The following is a 23,922-nucleotide window of genomic DNA, read 5'->3' as shown; positions in this document are numbered from 1 at the left end:
AGTGTGCCATATTTTCCATTCATTCCTATTAGTTTACACACTAAGGTATTTTTCAAAATCTTAGTTTTTCTATCGATATATTTTCTGAGCCGCACGGTATAAATCGCCGCTCCAATTCGGTCACATTTCCTGTTGGGATATGGACAGCGATCGCACGGCTAAAAAGCTAAAGATGTCGGTTTTACAAGAACTTAAGCAAGTCACCACAATTGTGGCTGACACCGGCGACTTTGAAGGTAAACCACCACCACCTGTATACATATTATAGCTAGGCTGAGTCCGATTTCCAAGTGAACGTAAGTCGCTTCAAAGCCGCGAGTGAATCTCAAAGTACAAGCGTGTGTATCTCCGTAAGTCCCCGTGGGCTTGAGGCCAAAAACACCATTTTTATCTTAGAAGTCCAAGCGTCTGTATCTTTTGTATGTACATATGTACAACGATTGAATCGGAAGATAAGTAAACACCATAAACAGAAATTGGAGATCCAGGAGGGGCAGTCCCTGTTATCTGTCCGTGTGAAGATCAAATAGAAGTGAAAAGTAAAAGCCCAGCACTGACTTTAGTTTGACCTTATGTGCATACGTGTGTTGGAAATGTGACCGCTAGGCGGCCTGTCTCAGTGATAAGGTTTCGATTTCGAAACCTGCTCAGACAACGAAAAGTTCAAAGATATTTTGGGACATGCGATCGAGAAATGAAAGTCGCTCTCGATCGTGCAACAGGTTTTGGGAGGCAATCTAGAATATAGTAATGTCATTGCGCTCATATTATTCTTAACAAATTTGCTAACTTTTTTTGGTTTTCGTTTTTTTTTTCTTAAGCTATCAACATTTACAAGCCTACCGATGCCACGACCAATCCTTCTCTTATTTTGTCCGCTTCCTCCATGGAGCGGTACCAGCCCCTGGTGCAGAAGGCAGTGGATTACGCCAAGAAAACCAAGGGGTAAGTGATACTTTTAATTATCAATTCAACTATTAAAGGAACCTTTAATTTGAGTTTCCTACAAGTTATAAATTATTATTGATTGCTTACATTTTCAAGTTAACTAAAAACCCTTGAAAGCATCTTTGGCACCCCTTATACACTGTAAAAACAGTTTATTCAATGGTTTCCCTCTCATTTTTCTAGATCCGTGACTGAGCAAGTTGCCGAGGCCATGGATTACCTGTGCGTGCTGTTCGGAACGGAAATTCTGAAGGTTGTACCTGGCCGAGTTTCCACTGAAATCGACGCTCGCCTCTCCTTCGACACCAAGAAGAGCGTGGCCAAGGCCCTGAAGCTGATCGATCTGTACAAAGCCCAGGGAATCGGCAAGGAGCGAATCCTGATCAAGCTGGCCTCCTCCTGGGAGGGCATCAAGGCGGCTGAGATTCTGGAGAACGAGCACGGAGTTCACTGCAACTTGACCCTTCTGTTCTCGTTCGCCCAAGCCGTGGCTTGTGCCGAGGCTGGAGTGACCCTGATCTCTCCCTTCGTGGGCAGGATCTTGGACTGGTATGTGGCCAATACAGAAACCAAGAAGTTTGAGCCCCTGAAGGACCCCGGCGTCATCTCTGTGACCAACATCTACAACTACTACAAGAAGTTCGGCTACAAGACCCTGGTTATGGGCGCCTCCTTCAGGAATGTGGGAGAGATCAAGGCCCTGGCCGGTTGCGATTTGCTGACCATTAGCCCGGCGCTGCTCAAGGAGCTGGGCAATGAGACCGAGTCGGTCATAACCTACCTGTCGGTGAGTAATGCGAAGCTGCAGGACATCGAGAAGATCACCGTAGACGAGAGCAAGTTCCGCTGGCTGCTGAACGAGGATGCCATGGCCACCGACAAGCTCTCGGAGGGCATTCGAAAATTTGCCGTGGATACTGTTAAGCTGGAAAATTTGATTAAAACCTATCTTAAGTAAAGTTTCCTCCAAGACTCCGATTTTTGCCGCTGGCTGGTGGAGGATGATTGTGTAGCAATTATTTACACATTTTGTACTTTAATAAAACTTACAATTAAAAAATATATTGTATGAGATTTACTTTGGGGAAAATCACAAACTTGAATTTAAATTTTCCAAGTTATTTAATTTAATTGTTTTAGCAACAATTAAAGTACATACTTAAAACGTAAAAAACGTTCAAGTCATATTATTACATTTTTAGGATTCTTGTGTTTCGCACTAAAAATACTTTTTATAAGATACGTATTTCCAAGATAGTTTTCCATTCTGCGCGCTATCCCGAAGTGTGAGTTTCGCTATCGATAGTACACGCGTCGAGATACTTTTATCGATAGCTACCCAAAAACATCGATAAGAGTATCTACCTTTGTTGCATCCCTAGGTTGATACATAAAATAAAAAATATATAAAAAGTGAGTTAGTACTGGTATTAAAAGTAATTTTAAGTAACAAATTCAGGCAGTGCGAGCCCGCATTGATCATGATTATTGGGATTATTGAAAAACGGTCGCTGTCGTGTCAAGTGCGATCAAATTAGCTTTTTCTGCACCTCCGAAAGTTGCTCCCCCAATCGTGCACCTATAGTTTTAGCCCGAAGTTGCTCCCATGAATAAAAATGTTCGGTAATTCACGGTAAACAATAACCATTGTCAAACATAGGGAATAATTCGCGCACAGCCCAGTATCCGTACATGCACGTAGTGTACGTAGTGCTGGGCCGAGCTAAGCCTGACAATTCGCGCAAAGATGTGATTCGCGAAGCAAGTCCCCGACTTCCTGTCCCTGACGTCGTCGTCCTGCCTGTCCTGTCCTTAAACCTGAAATCAGTGAAAAATCGTTCGCGCATGAATATTCCAAATACTATCAGAGATGTGGTATAATATAGTTGCCCAAAGTGTCAAAGAAATGGCAAATATTCGGAGGCGCGGAGCACATACATATTGATATATGTACATACATTTATTTATGTACATCCATCCATTCACACATGCGAACCCGAGAACTTGTATATATATCGGAATACATACGCACGTATATACGAGTAGATACACAACGATGAGTACACATATCTGTGCAATATATGTACATGCTTAGGATCCCGATGAATTTATATGTACATATATTTACATTAAAAATCTGCATATGTACGTATGTATGTACATATATGTATGTATGTATGTACATCCGTTCGCCCGTTAAGATATATCTTCGTCCAACTCTTTCGGACATCGGACAGACAGCCATAATTAATAGATTAAATACTTTTACGCGTGCATGAGTATATGTATACATTTTTGTGTATATAATAAATTCATATTTGAGTAAAAGTTTAATAAAATGATCGCCTGAAAATATTCGTACATTTTCGCAAAAAAAATAAAAATAAAAAACCTGGCTGGTATATACACAGCAGCCATCTGAATTTTAACTGCTACGAGACGAGCCTGCAGATGAAATTATGTTGGTATCTCAATGTATGTATATATTGTATGTACATGCGTACCTGCACCTTTGTATGCGCGAAAATTCCACCCGCCCTCTTCTTCACCTGTTACACTACGCTGATGAATTCCAATTCGCCTGACCCGAGAACGTCGGATGTACGGATGTACGCTTACGGAACGGGCTTGGGCACGGGCGTTGCGTGGAGTAATTTTTGATTTTGATTGCACTCGATAATGGAAGCTAGCTTGGTTTTCCAATTTCGATTCGAATTTGGGGGCTCAGCTAAGAGTGACGTGACTCATGGGGGGCATTCGTGGGCGGGCATAGTTCCAGAAATGTCGCCAAAGCCAAAGTCAGGGCCCATTATGTGTGTGTGTATGTATGTATGTGTGCTTGTGTATGCGTATGCGTGTGATCTAGGTCCGCGAATCCTTTTGGAATACACATTTCCCGTTGGTATTTACCATTTGATGTAAACATAACGATAATTAATCGCAAAAAGATGCAATCCAGGCTTAGTTTAAGTAGGAAAGCAACCCGTTTAACCATTTTTTATCTACCATTCCCCCATGCCCAGCCTGCAGCTCAGACCTGTGGAAGCGCTGAGTTGAACGGTGGTGTCACTGAGATCCGCTAGCGGTGAATTGTACATAAGGACATTGTGTATAAAACTCGGAAAAGTCTCAGCTATACTGGAGCAGAACGGAGAAAACACAAGGGGTGCCGAGTCACCCGACGCGAACCAGGAAAACCGTGCGACGTGTTGGTGGACCCCGTGGGCTGCGATGGGTTGCTTTGGGTCGCCCACCTCGAAGCAGTCGTCGTCGGATGTGAACTCCTCGGAGGACTCGAAGAGCCAGAAGCGCCGGAGCGATGCAATATCTAGACAGTTGCAGAAGGACAAACAGCTCTACAGGGCCACGCACAGGCTGCTCCTCCTCGGGGCCGGTGAGTCCGGCAAATCAACTATAGTCAAGCAGATGCGAATATTGCATGTCGATGGATTTTCTGAAACAGAGAAGAAACAGAAAATTGATGATATTAAAAAGAATATTCGAGACGCTATCTTGGTGAGTTTTCCCACGCGTAATAATCGAATTTGAACGAATTGAAACTATAACAATCTTCGTCCATCTGCAGACTATTACAGGAGCCATGAGCACACTTAATCCACCTGTAGCTTTAGAAAAGAAAGAAAATGAACCCAGAGTGGAGTACATTCAGGATTATGCATCTAGTAAGTTACCATCAGTTACTTGTTCTCCAAACACTAATTATGTATCTTTTCCCCAAAGGTCCGGACTTTAATTATCCTCCTGAATTTTATGAACATACAGAAGAACTATGGAAAGACAAGGGCGTTCTTCAAACCTATGAGAGGTCGAATGAGTATCAATTAATCGATTGTGCGAAATAGTAAGTCTTGGCCTCTTCATTAAATAGAAACTTTCAATGTTTTTCGTAGCCGAATGAAGTTTATTCTTAAATGTCTCTCAGAAATATGAAAGCAATCGTTTGCACCACACCTGATCTAATAGCTTAACTGTGTGTTCTTTCTTGGAAATGCACCAATTGCCGAAGATTAAGATTACTGATTGGATTGGAAGTATGCATCTCTGATAACTCCGAGTTGAATCGTGTGGCTAGATTTACATTTAATTTGTGTAGAAGTGGGAAAATTGAAGTCAAAACCCAATAATATTTGCTTGAGCTAATAATCTCTAGGCTAGTCAATGCCTTATTAAATATAAGTAATACTAGTCTCCCTTAAGCTACAGTAACTGTTTTAATCTACAGCTTGGCAAAACCATATTATAATCTTCATTTATACACCTTGTTTTTCACGTTTTAAAGCTTCCTGGACCGAGTTAGCACAATCAAGAATCCAAACTATACCCCTAATGAGCAGGATATTCTTCGGTGCCGTGTTTTGACTTCTGGAATATTTGAAACAAGATTTCAAGTGGACAAAGTAAACTTTCAGTGAGTATTTCTCAAAGCGTTCGCATTAATTCAAAGCTAACCGCCACCTTACCTCACCCCACCCCACCCAACTACGTACTACGTGTGCAGCATGTTTGATGTCGGAGGACAGCGAGACGAGCGTAGGAAATGGATTCAATGTTTCAATGATGTAACCGCTATTATATTCGTAACTGCGTGCTCAAGTTATAACATGGTTTTGCGTGAAGATCCCACCCAAAATCGACTTCGAGAATCTTTGGATTTGTTCAAGAGTATTTGGAACAACAGGTGACACGTGACTCTTGCATAACTATTGCAGCCTCTACCTGGAGAACTCTTTGTACTAACGCCGCCCTCGTTTCTTTTGTATATTCCTATAGATGGCTTCGCACGATTTCTATTATACTATTTTTAAATAAGCAAGATTTGTTAGCAGAGAAAATTAAGGCTGGAAAAAGTAAATTGTCGGAATATTTCTCCGAGTTTAACAAATACCAAACGCCAAGTAAGTAAAATAGAAGAACTGCAAAGTCTAGCATCCTAGCAACCATTAAAGAACTATATTTTGGAAGCGCATCCGATTTGAATGGAAAACTTCTCGGCCTGACTCAAAATTGCCTCTTCAAAATTAAAACGCATTCATATTAACTTAAGAAATTTAATGGATAATATATTTTTGTCTAATTTCAAATGTGCTGTCGACACAGGTGACGCAATAATGGAATCCAATGACGACCCAGAAGTAATACGAGCAAAATATTTCATACGAGACGAGTTTCTGGTAATTATACATGGGCTCTTTATATAGTCACTTGGTTTTACTCTATATATTTTCCGATTTGCAGCGTATATCTACCGCTAGCGGAGACGGTAAACACTATTGCTATCCACATTTCACATGCGCCGTTGACACAGAGAACATTAAGCGAGTGTTTAATGATTGCAGAGACATTATTCAAAGGATGCACCTTCGTCAATATGAATTGTTATAGGTTATCCTCCCCCATCGCCGTAATGCAAGTAAATAAAAAAATATTAATGACTTACTGTTTTAAATATAATTATCAAATGTAATTTGTATTTAAATAGTCCCTTGATTAAAACAAAACAAAAAATTCGCTGCATTTAGAATCTGGTATGACCTTTCACAAAAACTCAACATTAAAGAATAAATAAATAAACATGTTAATAACAGTACGAATCGTTTTATTCACACATTCGGTTGAGTAGGCGATGAGGATGAGATTTGTTTATCAACTATCTATGCTACATATATATATTTATATAATCCCTTGACATGAAGCAGTATTTTAGGCGTGACTCGATCGATTCGTATCCGTGAGCATTTTACAATCAGAAAGTCCGAGAGTGGAGTTATCGTCACTAGACTAGCTGGTTCAGTATACTGAAGCTGGCCGAGGCCTTGTCGATTTCGTCAAAGTTCCTCTTCAGCTTGCTGCCCCAGGCGGTGTTGTCCTTGCTGTAAATGGGGTCCATTCTCACCAGGTAGGGCACCAGGTCCCGGTGATGGCTGTTGCCCCCGATCCTCCGATCCGAGCAGGATTTAACGTTGTACTTGGCCTTGTAGTCCAACTGGCACTCGTAGCAAACGACGGTCTGTCCATTCGCAGCGGAAATCAATCTACAGACGAGATGTGAAGGGCTTTAAAAGTTAATGCCACAAAAAATGATTCCAGTAAGTAGGGAAGGATAGATGGATCTGTTATCTGTCCATTTACATATATGATGTATACAGTACATTTCCCGATAACATTCGGATAAGACCTGATAACATCGGTTTAATCTTGAATAGTTGATAACGTGCATTTGTTATTTGCCTTGTTTTTAGTTTTTATATAAATTCTGTTGCACTTACCTAACTATAAATGGTCCATCGTATTTCTTTGAGCCGGCTTATGAAGGGAAAGAGCATAAGAATTAATAATTAGGTTTAAGATTGATAGTTTTAGGCTATTTACAAATTCCTTTCTAGATGGCAGCTGGCTAGATTGAAGGCAATGTTACGTACAATAATAAAAATAAAACTCTTTTATAAATGCAATAATTTATTAACAAATAGTAGCTACATCATTTTCGTATATAGTATATAAAATAAAGTCCCATCCATGCTCCATTATTTACACGGTACTCGATATGGTCAGAGATTTACAAGGTACATGGGGATCTTAGTCGGTTAACAGTTGTCTATTTTCAGTCCTTTTAATCAAGTGTCCTCCGCCAATGCTGTCTAAGCCGCGCTTTGACACTTGTCGCGCAAAATGCTTGTTTTTTGACAGAAATATGTTCATATTTCGTAGGAAAAGTTTGTAAAACTCGTTAAAAAAAGGCGATGTCGGTGAAAGGTCATCGTTGTCTACAAATCCTGTTCGTAAACTTTCGCTGTTCCCGTTACCAAATTGTTTTAATGCTGAAATATCTGGTTGAAATAATAAGAAATTCATAAGTTAATGGTATTATTTACAAACAAAATGAATATAATTGAATTAAGATTTCATTTGTACATTTCCCCATTTCAAAGGCTTAGGTAAAATGTTGTTCAAGTTCCACAAATAAATAAGTAAGCACATAAATATTCTGGTTACCTTCACACAGGTATTTTCCATCCATTAATTCGTCATTGGTAATATCCTAGAAACACGTAAGATTTATTTAGACAATAGTTTTACGACTTTTAAAGCCTTTATATTCACTTTGAGTTACATTAAAACACACTTCAAATTCACAGTTCAGGGTACTCACCACGCTCGGCGCCGCCTGGATAAAGTTTAAAAACATCGATACCACCACAAGTACTATAAAAATATTCATATTTCCAGTTGTTGTCGATGCACTTGGAGGAAAACAATACTCGCCGGAGTTTTGAAGAAGACTGTGCCTTTTATTCGGCCGCGATTCGCTTTATATCCGATTTTAGTCCTCGGACTTGAACAGGGTGAGGGAAAATATATGATGCAGATAACCAGCGACAGCTGAAAGACCCACAGGAGCGCACCCATTATTAACAGCTTAGTTGTGCGGTTTCCTTTATGCTCTTAATGCGTCACTTGCCACCATATTTCCAACAATTTGTGGTAAATACTCGGACAAACAGACCCGGAGTGGTGTCAAGATTTTAGCAAACATACGTGCATTCAAACCATATGCTCAATTTTATTAGATTTAATTTTCATTTATATAGTTTATATAGTTGGAGTTTGCTTCCTTTGTGTCCTTTGCTGTCGTCATTTCCCGCTTAATTGAGTTAAATAACTGCATAAAACTTGAATTAAACTTGCTTTAAAAGTGGCGCTTTAAAAGTGAAATGTGTTAAAAATGTATTGAAATATTTTTTGAAACACATTTATAAATTGTTAAGGATATATTATTATGTTACTTGTTGCTAAATGTTGGGTTTAGGGTTTCATTTGGAGGCCTGTCTGTGCTAAATTATTTAAGGCAATAATACATTAACTTCAAAATTAACGTTTTAAAGTACAAACAAATACAATTGTACTTCGATTAATTTAAAAAACAAGAAAGAAAGCTAACTTTGGCCAGCCAAAGTTTGTATACCCTTGCAGGTAACAATTAAAATGATCATAACTAAGCCAAAAATGCATTAATTTCGATTCGGAAAGCAGTTTTGTGTTAGTTCTTATTAATTTAAAAAAACTACATACCAAATTAAAAATTTTAAGAAATCAAAATTTTTGGCCATTTTTGCTTATTTTAATGATGTAACCCCTTATAAAATTTTGCAAAAATGGCAAAAAAATCGATTTCTTCCGGACATATCTAGAAAGATTCCCCGGTTGATGCTGATCAAGAATATATATGGTTTATTGGGTCGGAAAGGTCTCCTTCACTGCGTTGCATACTTCTGACTGAAATTATAATACTCTGCAAGGGTATAAATATATCTTAAATCGTTAAAAGGAGCAGCTGCGGATGTATCTATTCAATTAATTCTATGTGATTGTTGTGGTTCTATTTAGGCTATTTCCATGTATATACTATTTAAAATATAAGTAAGAAAGAAAGAAAAATTAAATGAGAAAAATATAAGAAATCCGTTACTTATCAAACTGGTCAAATTTCGATCAAAAGTTTCCATCGATGTCCGATTCTAGACGTTCCGATAAACATTTACAATCGTACAACGGAAAGAAGAGACAGTAAAAACTTAAAAAAAACATTTAAAAACTATATGTATATACAAAATTTTAATAAAGTTCAGTAAAATTATAAAACATATTGGCAAAGCAATAGAAATAATTTGAATATTTGAATATTGCCGAAAACAGATGGAAATGAAACACAAATATAAATAACATGCTTGCTCTTTGCTCATTGTCATTATCTAAAGCAAAAGCCTTCCTATAAAATTAATCAAAATTAAATGTACATGAATAAACAAAATTGAAGCCGATGTCTACCATTTTTAATAAGTATTTGAATGTTCCAGATTCCATGGTTAAAGTACCCTTAATATAAATTAATCGACTTTCACGAGTGACACGAATCACCCTGTTTGAAATATAATGTTTTCTTCTTAAATTATAAAATCAGCACATATATTGCGAAATGTCACGATTTCTGCTATCCTCTCGGAGATTGATTCCGCAGGTAGGTCCCACTGCTCCGCGCCCGCACTCCCATTGCCCAACGCCCTCCTAATTGTAGATTCAGCAAGATTTCTTGCTCGCCGGCTCATGGATTTCGACCCTGCAGCCGCACAGGGGAAAAGCCTCGACACCGATAAACATGTGTGTTATGTTTGTGCCCCAGCAAGAGGTAAGTGGTTCCCATGCAGGTCCCCCAGTTGGGTTTGCTCCAATAGGTTGTATGATTGCAGGCCTGGGTGGTGGAGCGGATGGGCCGCTTTCATAGGATTCTGGAGCCCGGCCTGAACGTCTTGGTTCCCGTGGCAGACAAAATCAAGTACGTGCAAAGTCTGAAGGAGATTGCCATAGATGTGCCCAAGCAAAGTGCTATTACCTCCGACAACGTGACGCTTAGCATCGACGGAGTGCTCTACTTGCGCATCATCGATCCCTATAGAGGTAAGTGGGTGGAGAACAGCGAAGCATGCTACATGGTTATATCACCCGTCTAGCTTCCTACGGCGTGGAGGATCCGGAGTTCGCCATAACGCAGCTGGCCCAAACGACAATGCGATCGGAGCTGGGCAAGATGTCGCTGGACAAGGTGTTTCGCGAGCGAGAGTCGCTTAACGTCAGCATCGTCGACTCCATCAACAAGGCCAGCGAGGCGTGGGGCATCGCCTGCCTGCGCTACGAAATCCGTGACATTCGAGTGAGTACGATCCCCCTTGGCTCATGCACTCCAGTTCCTCAAGAATTGTTCCATTTCAGCTGCCCACGAGGGTCCACGAGGCGATGCAAATGCAGGTGGAGGCGGAGAGAAGAAAAAGAGCGGCGATTTTGGAGTCCGAAGGTGTTCGCGAGGCGGAAATTAACATTGCCGAGGGCAAGCGGAAGTCCAGGATCCTAGCATCGGGTTTGCAATATTATAATCCGCAAGTTGGGATTCTTACTGATACTCTTTTATCCTGACCAGAGGCCGAGCGGCAGGAGCACATTAACAAGGCCAGCGGAGAGGCGGCTGCCATTATTGCCGTGGCGGATGCCCGGGCCCGCAGCCTGCTGGCCATAGCCAAGTCCCTGTCTAACCTGGTGAGTACTTGAAGAGCAAGCTGGACAAATACTTCAGTTCCAGTTCAGGCTGCCCCCTGAAATCTTTCGTGAGCATCACACACACTACACAAACTACTCAAAATCGAGAATGTTTCAACCGGAGTACGAGCAGCGATTGCTGCATCAAATGACGGGTGGCAAGCAGCAGCTGGATTTGCGATGCATTCCCCAGCGGGCGGGCAGTCAGGCCGCCCGAAATTTCCACTTGCCAGATTCTGCAGAGCCCCAGGCAGAGAACGACAAGGAGGTGTGCCACAGTACTCCGTATGCCTGTCTGCTGCGCAATGAGTTTCTGGGCACGAAGATCGCCTCGCTCGATCAGTGCAAGGTCAGCGCAAAGATCCATGCAGAGACTGGCGACTTCAAGGTGACGGAAAATACGCGTCTTTACCGATTTGGAAACGAGATGCCAAGGAGTGAGGATGAGACTTCACTGCCTGCTCTGCGAAGGCCGTTCGCAACCGTAAGCCAATGCAGCCAAAGACTGCTCAGCAGCTCGGCTGAAAGTCCCACCCGAAGGCTCTCGCGGGTTCCGTACAAGATACTCGACGCCCCCGAGCTGCTGGATGATTTCTACTTGAATCTCATCGACTGGTCGTCGGAGAACATTCTGGCCGTGGGCCTGGGATACTCGGTTTACCTGTGGAATGCAGTCGATGGCCAAGTGACGCGGTTGTGCGACTTCACCCAGGAGGATAATCTGGTAACGGCGGTCAGCTGGCGCAACGGGGGCGGCGCCACCCATGAGGTGGCTATTGGCACGCAGAGTGGCTGTGTCAGAATCTATGACGCAAGGCGGCAGAAGCAAATCAACCGGCTTGGCGGGCATACGGCGCGAGTAAACGCCCTGGCGTGGCGAGGCAATAACCTGAGCAGTGGCTCCCTCGACTGCTCCATCCTACAGCGGGACGTACGCACGCCCCCGCTGCACATTACGCGGTGCCTTCGTGGGCATAGGCAGGGCGTCTGTGGCCTGCAATGGTCGCCGTCCCATAAGTACTTGGCCAGCGGGGGCAACGACAACCGGCTCTTGGTGTGGACAGACAATAGTCCCGAGCCCATCTATGCCTTCGAGGAGCACAAGGCGGTGGTGAAGGCCTTGGCCTGGTCGCCGCACAAATCTGGTCTGCTTGCCAGTGGCGGCGGTACCGCAGACGGCTTTCTGCGCTTCTGGAACGTGCTCACTGGCAAGATGGTGCAGTACATCGATACCGGTGCCCAGATCAGCAACCTGGCTTGGTCGCGTCATACCTCCGAGCTGGTGACCACGCACGGCTATTCGCAGCCGCAGGTTATTGTATGGCGCTATCCCTCGCTGAAGCAGGTGGTCCGCCTCTCTGGTCACACGCATCGCGTTATTTATCTGGCCGTCAGTCCCGACAACGAGTCCCTGGTGACGGGCGGAGGTGACGAGACGCTGCGCTTCTGGGCGGCGTTCACCAAGAGGCAGCCGGCGAAGGTGCCAAAATCAGTGCTCAGCTTGAATCAAATCATCAGATGAAACCGATTTTTCTCGATATTATTTCTATTTTATAAATGTTTTTCGCAAGGCAAAATGTAAATGCTTATTTCATGTTCATTGCAGGACGGGAAAAATGCAGCCTCGCTCACACTGGCCGAACAGTACATTGCAGCGTTCAAGAAGCTGGCCAAGACGAACAACACCATGATCTTGCCCTCCAATCCCGGCGATGTCAACAGTTTCGTGGCTCAGGCCCTGGCGGTTTACAATCACGTCTCCACCTCCAGCCAGGCCAGCATCAACGCTCCGGAGAACGTCAAGAGCATGAACGCCTGCCTCAACGCGAGCAATGCGACCGAGTACAACCAGTTGAACGAGGAGAAGAGCAGTGTGAAAATGAATATTGAATAAGGTTAAATAAAAGATTGTTGCTATTACATCATCCTCGTTACGTTTTTACCCACCACCAGGCGCGGCATTTAGACGTTAATAAAAGCAGTTTCTAGAAAACCAAACAACTCTTTATTCGCCGCTACTTCGGCAGGTACTTCAGCAGGCGAACCTCATGCGACAGCCACAGGGCGAAGCTAAGCAGGATCAACGATCCGGACTGATGGGCGGTGGCCAGGGGCACGGGCACATACGTGAGCAGGGTAGTCACGCCCAGAGTGGCTTGTGTCCAGGCCATCGCCACCACCGCATTGATGGCCCAGTTGGCCCGCTTGGGCAGCTGCAGCCGCATCCGTCTGGTGACCAGCCAGAGGGCTGTGGTCAGCGTCACCGTGCTGATGCCCAAGATGCGATGGTTGAACTGCACTGTCGTCGGATTCTCGGTTATATTCCTTTGCAGCGGCTGGAACTGCCACATGTCGTCGGGTATCCACTTGTCGCCCATCTTGGGGAAGGAGTTGTACACCAGACCAGCGTCCAGGCCGGCCACAAAGGCTCCCGAAATGGCGGTCAAGAGGACCATAGCCTTTGTGAGATGCGACAGACCTTTTATGTTAAATGCGCTCTTGGCCTGGATCACAAATGTGTTGGCTGGCATCAGCATGGACATGGCCTTGGACAGCGAAAGGGCGTACAGAACGAAGGCGGCGGCCAGGTGGGAGGCCAGCCTGTATTGGGACACGCGAGGGACGTCGTTCGGATCCTGGAACCTATCCTCCAGGCCAGACTTGACCATGTACCAGCCCATTAGGCCTTGGAGACCGATCAGTGTGCCCAGGAGAAGGACGCTTTTCTTGGTCTTTGCACAGAAGTAGCCTTTTTTCCAAAAGTAGGCGGCAGGCAGAAGGAAGAAGCCGCCGATTGCACGACCCCACATCCTGTGGATGTACTCCATCATGAATATAAACTTGAACTCGTCGACGGTCATGTTTACATTTTTCCTAATCAAAAGAGGGGATTCCGATAAGGACGTGCCGGCAGAATGGCAGTGCAGTGTACCTACAGCTTATACTCTGGATATTGCTGGTACTTTGTGAATTCCTGCACCCACTCCTCCTGCGTCCTGGGCATGCGTTCGCCCGTCAGCTTCCAAGTCACCATGGACAACCCGGACTCTGTTAGCCTGGTTACGCCACCTGGAACGGAGGATTACGTGTGAGCAAAACTTTAAGGATGTGGCACGGAGTGTACCTAGGCCGACGGCCACAAACACCATGCCGCTGACGCCGAGGAACCATTTGCCCACGATTTTGTCGCTCTTTGAGATACTTGTTGGTTTAATCGCAGGAATTTCCTGCAAGATATGCGGATTGTAAGATACTCATTCCCAATCATCTTGAGGCAGCATGTAATCACCACCTTTATCGCCGTTTGCGCAACAGTTTGGTGCAGTCGTGGCCCTGGCACCAGAAGCTTTATGAGACTAGTTCTTTTCTGGATCATACGCAGCATTGTGCTTAATATTTAAACGTAACTTATTTTTTAAACTAAATTTTAGTGCCGGTGGTTCAGCTGTTTTTCGTTCTACCCGGAAAACCCCTAACGCCTCGTGGAAGTAAGCTGGAATGTGTGCAATCTGGTCACACTTTGTCATCTCATCCACAAAAATTACCGGCTCCTGGAAACAATTTTGCAAATAAAATGGAAACTACTCTGAATACGCAGTTCGAGCAGCTGCAAAAGATCATCGAGAGTATACATGTGGCGAAGAGCAAGGTACCTCCGCTTTTGATCTCTGGTTGCAATTTATAATGAGCGATTTACAGGGACAAGCCACAGAGGAGGGAAGGAAGGCGGCCACTCTGATGTTTGTGGCTCTGAAGCACGCCAATCGCGAAGTCAAGCAAAAGATCAAGGATGGGCGGGACAAGCTGCACATGGAGAAGTCCAAGGTGGACCTTAGCAGGTTGCAGCTGCAGAATCTGCTGTACGAAGTGAGCCACTTGAAGAAGGAGATTGTGCGCTGCCAAAAGTTCAAGAGTCGCGACTCCCAGTTGGAGTTGCTCTCCGAGACTGAGTACGCCAGCCAGCTGCCGAGCATGCCGAGTGCCAAGGCCGATTTGTCCAGTCACAAGAAGCACGTGCACCGCCTGGAGTGCGAGCTGCGGCTAAGGAAGGATCTCGACAAGCAGTACAGCTCACTGCTGAGCTCAAAGCAGGAACTGTTGCAGGAAAATCTCAGCCAGACGCAGAGGTACACCTCGTTTTCGCCAGCTCTGCGCACCCTGCTGGGAGCCACAAAGCCCCTGCACGACGCCCTGCAGCTGTCCCTCGACTTGGAGTGGAAACTGAGTGCCGTGTTCAAGTATCTGCCAAAGCCGCTCTACGTTTCGTTTATAAACCTGCAATCGCTGCAAAGGACGAGGGATGACCTATCCTTCACCGCCGAGGTGGTTGGCTATGAAAGCGAGGCTCAGATGCAGGAGTTGCTCAACGAGAAGCGCCAAGCCGCCTTGCGGCGAGAAGGACCAACCAAAACTGAAGAGCCCATGGATTTGGATACTTTACTAACTCCCCATGCTCTGCACATTAAGCTGACGGTGCGTACGAAAGGGTTTCCGAGTTGGGAGTGACCTGCATAACTCTTTTTCGACTTTGTAGATTGGAAACTCTGGGTCAAACCAGCTTATCTTGCTCATACGCTACTTCGAGGGGATCAAGTGCGCCACAGTGTGGGCCCAAGTGAACTCTTCCAATAGCCAAGGGTGAGAAGACATTTGCTCAAGGAAAATATCCATATCCCAACCCCGACTTTCTTTCTAGCGAAACCAACTTTATTCACAATCTCCTGCGGCATTTATACGCCAATGATATGGGAAATGAAATACCCATTCCTGGCATTCAATACGAGGTATTTGCACTTGCTTTCGGGGAAAATATCAGAATTAACCATTTTATTGTCTTCTAGCTGGGTAGTTCCGGTCTGACCACCGAGGAGTGCCTGCGATATTTGGAGGACAAGGAGTTTGGAAAGCCCTTCTGCTGGCTGCAGGCCATGTGCCTTATTCCCACTGCCAACAGCTCCATGCTCGAGCGCAATTTGAATAAGAACACCCGCGAGATCATAGCTCGCATCGAAAGGCGCTGGAATTCCTGGCTGCGATTGAGCCAGCAGATTCGCGGCCTCACCTACAAGGATATTGATTTGTACACCTTAAGGGAAAACATCTACCCGGTGGGTTTATCGTGCAGCCTGGTCCAGTGGACGGCAATCACACACGAAGAATTTCATGCGCAGAACTCGGACGTGTTGAAGATTTCGTCAGACGACAGGGGCATTACATACAACTCCTATCGTGCGGTATTTGTCAGGAGCTCCGCTAAAATGGAGTGCTTCATCCGAATACCGAGCAACTATCCCCTGGAGATGCCTCTTTGGATCCTAACCGTGCACTGGAATGGCTGTCATACGTCCCAGAACAATTCGGCCATAAAGGTTGTTATCTTCAGATTTTTAAGTCAGTCACAGTCACGGATATTTAAGCTCCTTATTATTATCGTTGTTTAGATGATGGAATACTGGACGAACTCGTTGCAGCCCAAGCAGCTGGGGCCCAACGAGCGCCTACTCTATGCCCAGCTCTTCCGCACCATATACAGCTTTGACATATTCCTGGAAACCGAGGGCTCCATGCAAAGCTCGATTGAGTACAACAAGGAGAAGCCCTACATCAGTGCGTTTTCGAAGCGGAGCCGTGCCCGACCCTACAAGTACATTAAGAAGGGTTCGGTGTACGCATTTAAGCAGTGATTCAGATGCGCAGGCGGCTTACCAAACGGACTTCACAGTTTCTGTTTATTACGTTTAGTAATACAATAAATAAGTAACATTTGTAAAGCTAGCTTTGACTTCATTGGCAGTTCATCTTCTGGGAACTGGTCGCTGCCAAGGATCCAGGCGGAAGCGCCGTTGCAGAGGCATTTTCCACAGACTCTCGACTCTCGTCCGGCATCACCTTATCCACAACGTGCTTGGCAATCAGGCCATCGTCGCCGAGATAGCAAACGGAATAGCCGTCGTACCACGCCTCCTGGTCCTTGAGCACCTCCTTCAACTGCCAGATCTTGTACTTCCAGAACTGGAACATCACCTTCAGGCCGGAGATGCCCCTTACTCGCCACCGTATGCGCACCGTGTAGTCATCAGGATGTTTTGTGATCTTGAGCACCTCGAACTTAACGTAGGCGTACTTCAGGTGCCCCACCGTCCTCAGTATGGCAATCTGTTTGACGTAATGGTACAGTCCGACCGTGTGCTTGCCCGTAATATTGTTCTGGAAGATTAGGCCCGGGCTGTATATGGAGTAGTCCAGCGGCTCCACGAACAACTTGGGCAGAGTGCTCCTTAACACTTCGTATGCCCGGTCCAGGTCCTCAGGCTTCCTAGCGTTTTCTTTGGGGGAGTTGCTGGTGTCGCTGGTGTTGACCGCATTGGCGCTGTCTTGAAAGCTCCGGCTGTGCTTAATGCCTCCGTCCACTTGATGGCAATTTAACAGCCTGTTCTCGCATCCTGCCGCCTCAGGCACGTGCAGCCGCGTGGCGGAAGCCAAGGCTCGTTCCCTGATGCACCTGGTTGCCAGCCAGTGGCTCCTTCTTATTGATAACATTCCCAAATTTCGCATCATTTTGCAAGGCTCGCTGACAAGGAATTATGTATACTTCATTAACCAGACTTCTCGATTTCTCTCCACAACTCTACGTCGGCTACAACTGGGTCAGACCATTCGTAGTCGGTCGAATCAACGCAGGTCCTGTGTGTCCTGTTTTTTTTCTGTATTAGTCCAGAATCGCAATGTGGAATATGTTCTCGTGTTTAGGTAACAACATTTGGAGAAACGTTCGGCACAAAATCATATGGTCGTTCGATAGTGTGACCCTGGTTCAATTCTTGCAAAATAATATTATTTTTAACTAATTTTATATATTTTATATATTTTAAATTGTAAAATGTTTATCTTGTTCTATTTAATTGCCAATTTGTCTCCGGCTCACTCTAGACATTGGTCTTAAAGCCGGAGTTGAGGAAAAAAGGGAACTTGTCAGCCCTGAACACCAATCCCCAGAACTTTTGGCATTAGTCAACACTAGAAATCTATTAGTGGAATCGAAAAAGTTTGAATTTGATTTTAAAATAATGAAATAATAATAATAATAATTGGCTGCGTTACTGTAGAATTGGTGTGCTGCTCCGCAATCCGCTGGCTGGTCTGTGCTAAAATACTGTTACATTTGTAGGACGCCTTGTTAACTTGCAAAATTAACCGTTATTTTTGGCGGAAGTGACGTTTTGTGCTCCTTTAGTCCTTAAATATTGTTCCACCAGGTACCCAATTCCTTGTTCAGGCTCGTTTTTGTGAAATACATTTTAAGCAAATATAAGCGTCTGATCCTACAACTACATCGAGCCAGGATCCTTTCCTTAACGAACTTTCAAATAGCCTCCAGTTTTCGCTAGAAAAGAAAAAGCTTACTTCAACATATGGAGCTGTATGAAATGATTCAAATGTCTGAATATCGAACTTAAAATTTAAAGATCGCTAGCTTCACCAAATGAGGAACAACTTGTGCCCTTCCAGGCGAACTCCCAAGCGAACAAAAACAATCGAAAGGCTCAATTATTGCTCTTAAAGCAGTAATGAGGTAAGCCTTTTGATTCTCAAAAAATCATCTAAAGTTTGAAACACGAAGACAATACCGACGACAACGTCCCAAACTCTTAAAGGATTATTTTTGGCGAAATCAATCTCTAGGAAGGTGACCTAAAATATAGCCCCAGCTAAGCCCAAAGCGGAATATTGGTTCAAAGTTTCAACAAAGACTTATGCTATATGTTTCTTCATCACAATTAAGTCAACACCCTAGATGTACAACATTTCCCAATCTCAAAACCCTGGTGGGGGGTATAATCAAACGTTGTTTATCGAATCCTGGCGATAGGCTCCGAGGATTTCGAGTATCTTGTAAAAGGGAAACTGTTGCATTTTGCAGTACTAAATGGTTTTTATGCGCAGGAATTCTGCGCAGACCAGTCGGTTACAAGCTCCTCGAATCACACGCAAATCTGGGAGGGAGCACATACATATATTAGTCTATAAGTAAACACGTCGTTGTTTACAGACACCCTAGCTATATAATACTAATTTAAGCTAAAGAGCTTTTGTTCGCTGAAAAATCGACTTTTATTTGAGCTTAAACCTATAGACCCTCGCGTAGCATGACGCACTAATCGCTGACGGTATTAATGAGTGCCAAATACGTGATTTAGTTTCTGCTAGCCCCAGTATTGAGAAAAATCAATAGGGAGTAAATAAAATGTTACATGCCTGAAACAGGCTTGGCGGAACTGTAATATATGTAATATCTGTATACTCCTAGTGGCTTCTCCCAAAATGTACGGAATCACTCAATCAACTGTAAACGTAAGTCTCGCACCGGCTATGGCCAAGGAGGGGGTTCTGTAGTTTCGATTGAAATTTACTGGTTCCCCTCTGGTAGTTGCTGTTGCCTCGCCTACTTTTTCGATTTGCGGTTATTGATTGGCAATTAAACGCACACATTGCGAATGCCACTCATTCGTTCATTTCCAGAATCAACGCTTTCGAGTTCGTGATATGGATAACGAGCAAATCATGTCCACTTTTGGGAACATTGGGCACTTGCTGAACATCGCCGTCGAGCGATTTATAACGATTGGCGAGATAATTGCCGAGGAAAATATTGACATCAAGGGGGATATGTACGAGGCGGCCAAGGAAGCCAGAGACGCGGGTGAGTTAGAGCATCGATTTTATAATGGACTTTCGCATTTAAATTGTTGCCTCGCAGGAAAATCGATTGAACACCTTTGTGATATATCACCCCTGGGACTGGGGGGTGGCATGGAGCTGCGACACCACATTGAGCCCCTTAAGGACTACGGCGCCATTATCTTGGCGGCGCGGTCCCTTCTCTCCTCTGTTACGCGAATCCTACTGCTGGTCGACATTATCGTGGTGAAGAAGCTCTTAACTGCCAAGAAGCGTGCATCCGAGAGCCTGGAGAAGCTGGAGTCGGTGATGAACTTCACCGAGTTCGTGCGTGCGTTCTCCGTCTTCGGCACGGAGATGATCGAGTTAGCTTACCTCACTGGCCATCACCGCAACTCCTTTAAGGAGGAGCGGCGGCGCGCGCAGATGTTCTCGGCCCGCCAGATCCTGGAAAAGTCCATTGCCATCCTACTGACGTCCTCGAAGAACAGCTTGATCCATAGCGACTGTGTGATCGTCAAGGAGAACCGCGACACCGTGTTCTGCCAGATAAGACGGGCCATGGACCTCATCCACTTCGTGGTCAAGGACAGTATCTTCGATACGGCGAAGCACATGCCGTTCGACAAGCAGGCCAGCAACCCGAACTACGAGAACGAGAGCATATACACGACAATAAAGCGCATTGTAAACCTCATCAAAAGGTACAAGTACCAGATGAACTACTACGAGAGCAACAACGAGGGGAATAACAACTCCGACGCGTACTTTAATTTCCTGGACGACGATCTCTGGAAGTCAGAGAAGAACCTCGCCCCAGCGGTGGGCGGATCTGGGGGACGCATGGTGAACAATACCAACTTCAGAAAGCATGTGAGCGCCGAGAGCCTGGACCTGCGTGAGGAGCTGTCGGTGGCGTTCGAAAAGCTGTTCGAGAAGGCCCACGACTTCACCGACTCCCCGTACATCAGTCACAACCATCGAAAAAACATACTGTCCTACTGCGACAACTGCAAGCTGGAGTTCGATCTGTATCTCAACACGATTATGAAGGATCAGCATCAGCACGAGACCGCGGGCGTCCAGTTGAAGGGTCGCGAGCCCGAGCTGGGAATGCTGAGCAGCCTGGAGGAGCTGTGCAAGCAGCTGGTCATCTCCGTGTCGAGCCAAATCGAGGACTTTAACGAGTCGCTGAAGATCTGCTCCAAGCTGGTCAAGTCGTTCCACGTCCTGGCAACGAACTACGACATCGACAATCTAAACCAACGCTCCACGAAGTTCCACGACTGCTGTGACCACATCTTTGACATCTGCAAGCTGTTGCAGCACATTGCGCCCACGGAAAAGCTGCAGGTCCAGGCCAAGTGCCTGGCCATCAATTTGCGAATCTACGGGCCGCAGGTCTTCATTGCTGCCAAGATCCTGTGGAAGTACTCGAACAGCAGTGCGGCCAACGAGAACTTCGAGTCCTTTTCGGACATGTGGAAGTGGCTGACGAACGAGATATCTATGATTGCGAAGAAGATTCTAGTATCAATTAATACAACTAAGGGCGACAGAGAGCCCGAAACTGAGGTAAGTTATTAATCCAGTTCCACTTACTCCTAACTAGACAAAGCGTTGGCTTTCCCCCCACCAGAAATGTGAAACCACAACAGATAAACTATCAAAATCCGGTGTACCTGCAACAGAAGATGGAGAAATGGTCGAGTATTCTGGCCTCGAAGGCAAAAACAATGGAGATCTAAGCACATATCAATCAAAATGGAGTGAAGACTTGTCCGACGACAACGACATATTAAAGAGAGCTAAGAACATGTCAGCGATGGCTTTCCTAATGTATCAGTTTACAAAAGGCAACGGTTCTCTAAGAACAACTCAGGATTTGTTTACTCAAGCCGAATATTTTGCGGAGGAGGCCAATCGACTTTACAAGGTCCTCCGTCACTTTTCATACCAGGTAAATGTTGTTACTTGTTACCTCCGGCCAGTCAAACTTAAAGGATTTATTTAGGTTCCAGCTAGTGACAACAAAAAGGATCTCCTTAACATTTTAGATAGAGTGCCGACTTTTGTCCAAGCACTTCAATTTACAGTCAAAGACCACACGGTGGGCAAAGCTGCCACTTTCGTGAAGGTCGATCATGTCATCAGAGAAACAAAAAACCTTATGAACGTTATTAATAAAGTAGTATCGAAGTGCTTTGAGTGCGCAAATAAGGTAAATAGAGCTAAGACCAGCCGCTATCGGGCCATCACCTATACGTAGTTGAGATCAAACATATATATATATATATCTTTTAAGTAATTGTTCGATGTGTATTATATGAGGTTTATAGTTTTACTGTGATATTAAAGCATGCATTATAACACAGGTATGATTTAAGACTTTATATTTTATTTCGCAATGGATTATTCTTCTTCCTGGAGGAGAACAACCTTATAGACTTCCTGTAGAGACTTTCCTGCCACCCGCTTCCTACCTTCCCATCCATTTCTAAGCTATTACTCATTCTAATAGAGCCAAGACCGCTTTCCTTTCCCCATCAGGACTACCCTAACCGAACCTGAATCTATAATGATCCTTTCCTTGCCTGTCTTTCGTTTAAACGTTAATTTGCTAGCCATAAATTATTTAAAGTTGCCATGGTAATTACTAACTTATACATTTGCAGTACAAACTAAATTTAACTGGGATAACCGGAGGACTCACGTCGGGAGCGGTTCGAGGCGACGACAACGTCGCCGGTGGAATGTGCGACTCCAAAGGAACAACGAGCAGCAGCGAGGGGAGCATGTGACATTACGGGATGGCTCGAAGAGCCAAGGGGGATGCACGGAGGACGAGGGTATCATTTTTATTGTTCTGAGCCTCAACCTTTTATTACTATTATTATAGTGTACACTGTTAGTATTCTTAATACATTCGATTCTGTGGATTAGTTGGAGCCGCTTCTAGCGTTTATTAATGTCAAACAAAAACAAATTTATTAAGCATACAAATTCCAATTAGTTGTTTTTAACAGCACGATCTTAAGATGCATATTTTGTTTCACTCTACATTCGCAAAAATTAACGGCAATAAAGGTAATGTGAGCCATGCAGATATGTAAATTAATGTTTTTCAATATAAAATAAATATAGAAGAAGGAATCTTATGAAAGCAAACCTATAAATCTGTTCGCAAGTATTTCCTATCAGTTTCATTCACCATCTGGGTGGAAGAACTATTACTGCAGCAACTGGGTTTCTTAGGCTCCTGCGATACGGTGTACACTTTCAGGGCAACTGTTGATGAGTCCTTCAATTGATCCGTCTGCGCCGTGGAATTCTTTAGTTTCAGCAAATTCTTGAAGAGCAACAGGTCCAGGGTAAACAAGGCAGCGCAGATAAAGCAGAGCCCTCCCAGCGAGTAGGCGTAAACTAAGAGGTCCTGCGGCAGTTGCTCCACAGTGAAGAATATGAGCAGGCCTGGAAGATGTTAAGTTTCTCATAAAGATCAGCAAGGCTACGCAGTAACTCTTACCCTCTATTGTAAAAAACAAAACGCCACAAGTCAAGAGAACTATTTCACAGGTGCCATAGTTAGAGGTTTGATCGATTATCCTGAAATAAAAAGGAAATTAAACTAAGCAAAGAAGCACCTCTGCATCTATTACCTCGTGAGCAGTAGCACTGCGGCAATAAAGGTGTATCCCACAAATGTAAGCGTGCCAAAGTCGTCGCTCTCCTTCGTCCAGGAAATGCTGTTGAGGAGCGTCCATTCCCTGGACTGTTTCTTATTGCTGAAGAAGACCCGCTCCGAGTGTTTGTCCGACAGCCTTTTCACTATCAAAGCAGCCACTGTTGCAATCTGTCAACGAAATGATGCATAACTGGATCAATCTTATTTTAACTTTCAAATGGGGTCACCTATGTATATGGGATGAACTTGAAAAGATACTTGCAAGTTGCAGAACTTTGGTGCATATGCAAGCCGCAAGCCCCATGTTCGACGTTCTGAACGAGCACTCTAAAACTGAGATGGCTGTGGCACGTAAAAGCCTCAGATTTACCTGACCCATGCAAATTTTCTCACATTTGGTTGCGTTGTTTAGCGTGGGAAAAGCTGAAGTTAAAGAACTGACTGTGCCAAGTTTAATGTAAATTGTTGAGGAGAATTCTGCAACTACCTTGAATTATAGAAAA

The 23,922-nt window shown here is 44.5% G+C and overlaps 10 protein-coding genes across 16 annotated transcripts; 6 read left to right on the top strand and 4 right to left on the bottom strand.

Annotated features, from left to right (window-relative positions):
• The first annotated feature begins 27 nt into the window (after positions 1-27).
• Taldo (transaldolase) lies at positions 28-2,010 on the top strand. The gene is made up of 3 exons (XM_017162965.3): positions 28-236; positions 822-945; positions 1,132-2,010. The coding sequence occupies exons 1-3, from the start codon at positions 140-142 to the stop codon at positions 1,904-1,906; spliced, it is 996 nt and encodes a 331-aa protein (XP_017018454.1). The 5' UTR covers positions 28-139; the 3' UTR covers positions 1,907-2,010.
• A 273-nt stretch (positions 2,011-2,283) lies between these two features.
• Galphas (G protein alpha s subunit) lies at positions 2,284-6,553 on the top strand. Of its 2 annotated transcripts, none has more exons than XM_017163140.3 (9): positions 2,284-2,361; positions 3,972-4,464; positions 4,535-4,631; positions 4,690-4,810; positions 5,249-5,377; positions 5,468-5,647; positions 5,740-5,864; positions 6,067-6,140; positions 6,205-6,553. In XM_017163140.3, exons 2-9 carry the CDS (start codon positions 4,180-4,182, stop codon positions 6,349-6,351), a joined length of 1,158 nt encoding a protein of 385 aa, XP_017018629.1. In that variant the 5' UTR covers positions 2,284-2,361; positions 3,972-4,179; the 3' UTR covers positions 6,352-6,553. The 2 variants fall into 2 exon arrangements, with proteins under 2 accessions (XP_017018629.1, XP_017018628.1); XM_017163139.3 differs by having other exon boundaries at positions 6,058-6,140.
• Orcokinin (orcokinin) lies at positions 6,549-8,244 on the bottom strand. Of its 2 annotated transcripts, XM_017163142.3 has the most exons (4): positions 8,120-8,244; positions 7,963-8,008; positions 7,236-7,272; positions 6,549-7,001 (listed from the first exon to the last, which is right to left on the bottom strand). In XM_017163142.3, exons 1-4 carry the CDS (start codon positions 8,186-8,188, stop codon positions 6,743-6,745), a joined length of 411 nt encoding a protein of 136 aa, XP_017018631.1. In that variant the 5' UTR covers positions 8,189-8,244; the 3' UTR covers positions 6,549-6,742. The 2 variants fall into 2 exon arrangements, with proteins under 2 accessions (XP_017018631.1, XP_017018632.1); XM_017163143.3 differs by lacking the exons at positions 6,549-7,001; positions 7,236-7,272 and adding an exon at positions 7,406-7,796.
• Positions 7,689-12,975, top strand: Stoml2 (stomatin like 2). 3 transcript variants are annotated; one of them, XM_070284035.1, is made up of 9 exons: positions 7,692-7,830; positions 8,197-8,312; positions 9,825-9,985; positions 10,043-10,153; positions 10,215-10,422; positions 10,476-10,675; positions 10,735-10,879; positions 10,940-11,055; positions 12,662-12,975. In XM_070284035.1, the coding sequence occupies exons 3-9, from the start codon at positions 9,944-9,946 to the stop codon at positions 12,947-12,949; spliced, it is 1,110 nt and encodes a 369-aa protein (XP_070140136.1). In that variant the 5' UTR covers positions 7,692-7,830; positions 8,197-8,312; positions 9,825-9,943; the 3' UTR covers positions 12,950-12,975. The 3 variants fall into 3 exon arrangements, with proteins under 3 accessions (XP_070140137.1, XP_070140136.1, XP_017018630.1); XM_070284036.1 differs by lacking the exon at positions 8,197-8,312 and having other exon boundaries at positions 7,689-7,830; XM_017163141.3 differs by lacking the exon at positions 7,692-7,830 and having other exon boundaries at positions 8,185-8,312.
• fzr2 (fizzy-related 2) lies at positions 11,086-12,646 on the top strand. The gene has a single exon (XM_017163135.2). The coding sequence runs from the start codon at positions 11,165-11,167 to the stop codon at positions 12,575-12,577; it is 1,413 nt and encodes a 470-aa protein (XP_017018624.1). The 5' UTR covers positions 11,086-11,164; the 3' UTR covers positions 12,578-12,646.
• A 62-nt stretch (positions 12,976-13,037) lies between the features above and the next one.
• Positions 13,038-14,540, bottom strand: LOC108072115 (heme A synthase COX15). The gene is made up of 4 exons (XM_017163138.3): positions 14,348-14,540; positions 14,180-14,282; positions 13,992-14,124; positions 13,038-13,929 (listed from the first exon to the last, which is right to left on the bottom strand). Exons 1-4 carry the CDS (start codon positions 14,438-14,440, stop codon positions 13,071-13,073), a joined length of 1,188 nt encoding a protein of 395 aa, XP_017018627.1. The 5' UTR covers positions 14,441-14,540; the 3' UTR covers positions 13,038-13,070.
• A 5-nt stretch (positions 14,541-14,545) lies between these two features.
• thoc5 (THO complex 5) lies at positions 14,546-16,739 on the top strand. Its single transcript, XM_017163241.2, has 6 exons — positions 14,546-14,704; positions 14,755-15,528; positions 15,590-15,693; positions 15,752-15,839; positions 15,897-16,424; positions 16,497-16,739. The coding sequence occupies exons 1-6, from the start codon at positions 14,630-14,632 to the stop codon at positions 16,737-16,739; spliced, it is 1,812 nt and encodes a 603-aa protein (XP_017018730.1). The 5' UTR covers positions 14,546-14,629.
• LOC108072186 (uncharacterized protein C6orf136 homolog) lies at positions 16,722-17,613 on the bottom strand. The gene has a single exon (XM_017163242.3). It carries the CDS (start codon positions 17,611-17,613, stop codon positions 16,840-16,842), a length of 774 nt encoding a protein of 257 aa, XP_017018731.1. The 3' UTR covers positions 16,722-16,839.
• Positions 17,614-18,375: 762 nt separating this feature from the next.
• On the top strand, positions 18,376-22,808 carry alpha-Catr (alpha-catenin related). Of its 3 annotated transcripts, none has more exons than XM_070284030.1 (6): positions 18,376-18,628; positions 19,576-19,756; positions 19,814-21,309; positions 21,374-21,694; positions 21,749-21,955; positions 22,410-22,807. In XM_070284030.1, exons 2-6 carry the CDS (start codon positions 19,600-19,602, stop codon positions 22,533-22,535), a joined length of 2,307 nt encoding a protein of 768 aa, XP_070140131.1. In that variant the 5' UTR covers positions 18,376-18,628; positions 19,576-19,599; the 3' UTR covers positions 22,536-22,807. The 3 variants fall into 3 exon arrangements, with proteins under 3 accessions (XP_070140131.1, XP_017018460.1, XP_070140132.1); XM_017162971.3 differs by lacking the exon at positions 18,376-18,628 and adding an exon at positions 19,038-19,407; XM_070284031.1 differs by lacking the exons at positions 18,376-18,628; positions 21,749-21,955 and adding an exon at positions 19,038-19,407 and having other exon boundaries at positions 22,410-22,808.
• On the bottom strand, positions 22,665-23,892 carry LOC108071997 (uncharacterized). Its single transcript, XM_017162972.2, has 4 exons — positions 23,790-23,892; positions 23,394-23,587; positions 23,261-23,340; positions 22,665-23,205 (listed from the first exon to the last, which is right to left on the bottom strand). The coding sequence occupies exons 1-4, from the start codon at positions 23,796-23,798 to the stop codon at positions 22,904-22,906; spliced, it is 585 nt and encodes a 194-aa protein (XP_017018461.1). The 5' UTR covers positions 23,799-23,892; the 3' UTR covers positions 22,665-22,903.
• Positions 23,893-23,922: the final 30 nt, after the last annotated feature.

Source organism: Drosophila kikkawai, chromosome 2R (genome assembly GCF_030179895.1).
Source record: "Drosophila kikkawai strain 14028-0561.14 chromosome 2R, DkikHiC1v2, whole genome shotgun sequence".
NCBI classification, from domain to species: Eukaryota; Metazoa; Arthropoda; class Insecta; order Diptera; family Drosophilidae; genus Drosophila; species Drosophila kikkawai.
Note: the sequence above shows the minus strand (reverse complement) of the source record. Positions and strands in the feature narration are given on the sequence as shown.

Bases quoted from the DNA above. Each gene is read 5' to 3' on its own strand.
- Stoml2 (XM_070284036.1), top strand. From the start codon at position 9,944: ATGTCACGATTTCTGCTATCCTCTCGGAGATTGATTCCGCAG. The intron at 10,154-10,214 runs GTAAGTGGTTCC...GTATGATTGCAG, and splicing joins TGTTTGTGCCCCAGCAAGAG to GCCTGGGTGGTGGAGCGGAT. The intron at 10,423-10,475 runs GTAAGTGGGTGG...TCACCCGTCTAG, and splicing joins CATCATCGATCCCTATAGAG to CTTCCTACGGCGTGGAGGAT.
- LOC108072115 (XM_017163138.3), bottom strand. From the start codon at position 14,440: ATGCTGCGTATGATCCAGAAAAGAACTAGTCTCATAAAGCTTCTGGTG. The intron at 14,283-14,347 runs GTGGTGATTACA...CATATCTTGCAG, and splicing joins TTGCGCAAACGGCGATAAAG to GAAATTCCTGCGATTAAACC. The intron at 13,930-13,991 runs GTAGGTACACTG...TCTTTTGATTAG, and splicing joins CAATATCCAGAGTATAAGCT to GAAAAATGTAAACATGACCG.
- LOC108071997 (XM_017162972.2), bottom strand. The intron at 23,341-23,393 runs GTAATAGATGCA...TTTTTATTTCAG, and splicing joins GCAGTGCTACTGCTCACGAG to GATAATCGATCAAACCTCTA. The intron at 23,206-23,260 runs GTAAGAGTTACT...AACATCTTCCAG, and splicing joins TTTGTTTTTTACAATAGAGG to GCCTGCTCATATTCTTCACT.
- fzr2 (XM_017163135.2), top strand. From the start codon at position 11,165: ATGTTTCAACCGGAGTACGAGCAGCGATTGCTGCATCAAATGACGGGT.
- Orcokinin (XM_017163142.3), bottom strand. From the start codon at position 8,188: ATGAATATTTTTATAGTACTTGTGGTGGTATCGATGTTTTTAAACTTT. The intron at 8,009-8,119 runs GTGAGTACCCTG...ACGTGTTTCTAG, and splicing joins TCCAGGCGGCGCCGAGCGTG to GATATTACCAATGACGAATT. The intron at 7,273-7,962 runs GTAACCAGAATA...TCCCTTCATAAG, and splicing joins TGGAAAATACCTGTGTGAAG to CCGGCTCAAAGAAATACGAT.
- alpha-Catr (XM_017162971.3), top strand. From the start codon at position 19,378: ATGTACGGAATCACTCAATCAACTGTAAAC. The intron at 19,408-19,575 runs GTAAGTCTCGCA...GTTCATTTCCAG, and splicing joins TCACTCAATCAACTGTAAAC to AATCAACGCTTTCGAGTTCG. The intron at 21,310-21,373 runs GTAAGTTATTAA...TCCCCCCACCAG, and splicing joins ACAGAGAGCCCGAAACTGAG to AAATGTGAAACCACAACAGA.
- Taldo (XM_017162965.3), top strand. From the start codon at position 140: ATGGACAGCGATCGCACGGCTAAAAAGCTAAAGATGTCGGTTTTACAA. The intron at 237-821 runs GTAAACCACCAC...TTTTTTCTTAAG, and splicing joins TGACACCGGCGACTTTGAAG to CTATCAACATTTACAAGCCT. The intron at 946-1,131 runs GTAAGTGATACT...TCATTTTTCTAG, and splicing joins TACGCCAAGAAAACCAAGGG to ATCCGTGACTGAGCAAGTTG.
- Galphas (XM_017163139.3), top strand. From the start codon at position 4,180: ATGGGTTGCTTTGGGTCGCCCACCTCGAAGCAGTCGTCGTCGGATGTG. The intron at 4,632-4,689 runs GTAAGTTACCAT...TTTTCCCCAAAG, and splicing joins CATTCAGGATTATGCATCTA to GTCCGGACTTTAATTATCCT. The intron at 5,378-5,467 runs GTGAGTATTTCT...CTACGTGTGCAG, and splicing joins GTGGACAAAGTAAACTTTCA to CATGTTTGATGTCGGAGGAC.
- LOC108072186 (XM_017163242.3), bottom strand. From the start codon at position 17,613: ATGATGCGAAATTTGGGAATGTTATCAATAAGAAGGAGCCACTGGCTG.
- thoc5 (XM_017163241.2), top strand. From the start codon at position 14,630: ATGGAAACTACTCTGAATACGCAGTTCGAGCAGCTGCAAAAGATCATC. The intron at 15,694-15,751 runs GTGAGAAGACAT...CTTTCTTTCTAG, and splicing joins AACTCTTCCAATAGCCAAGG to CGAAACCAACTTTATTCACA. The intron at 15,840-15,896 runs GTATTTGCACTT...ATTGTCTTCTAG, and splicing joins TTCCTGGCATTCAATACGAG to CTGGGTAGTTCCGGTCTGAC.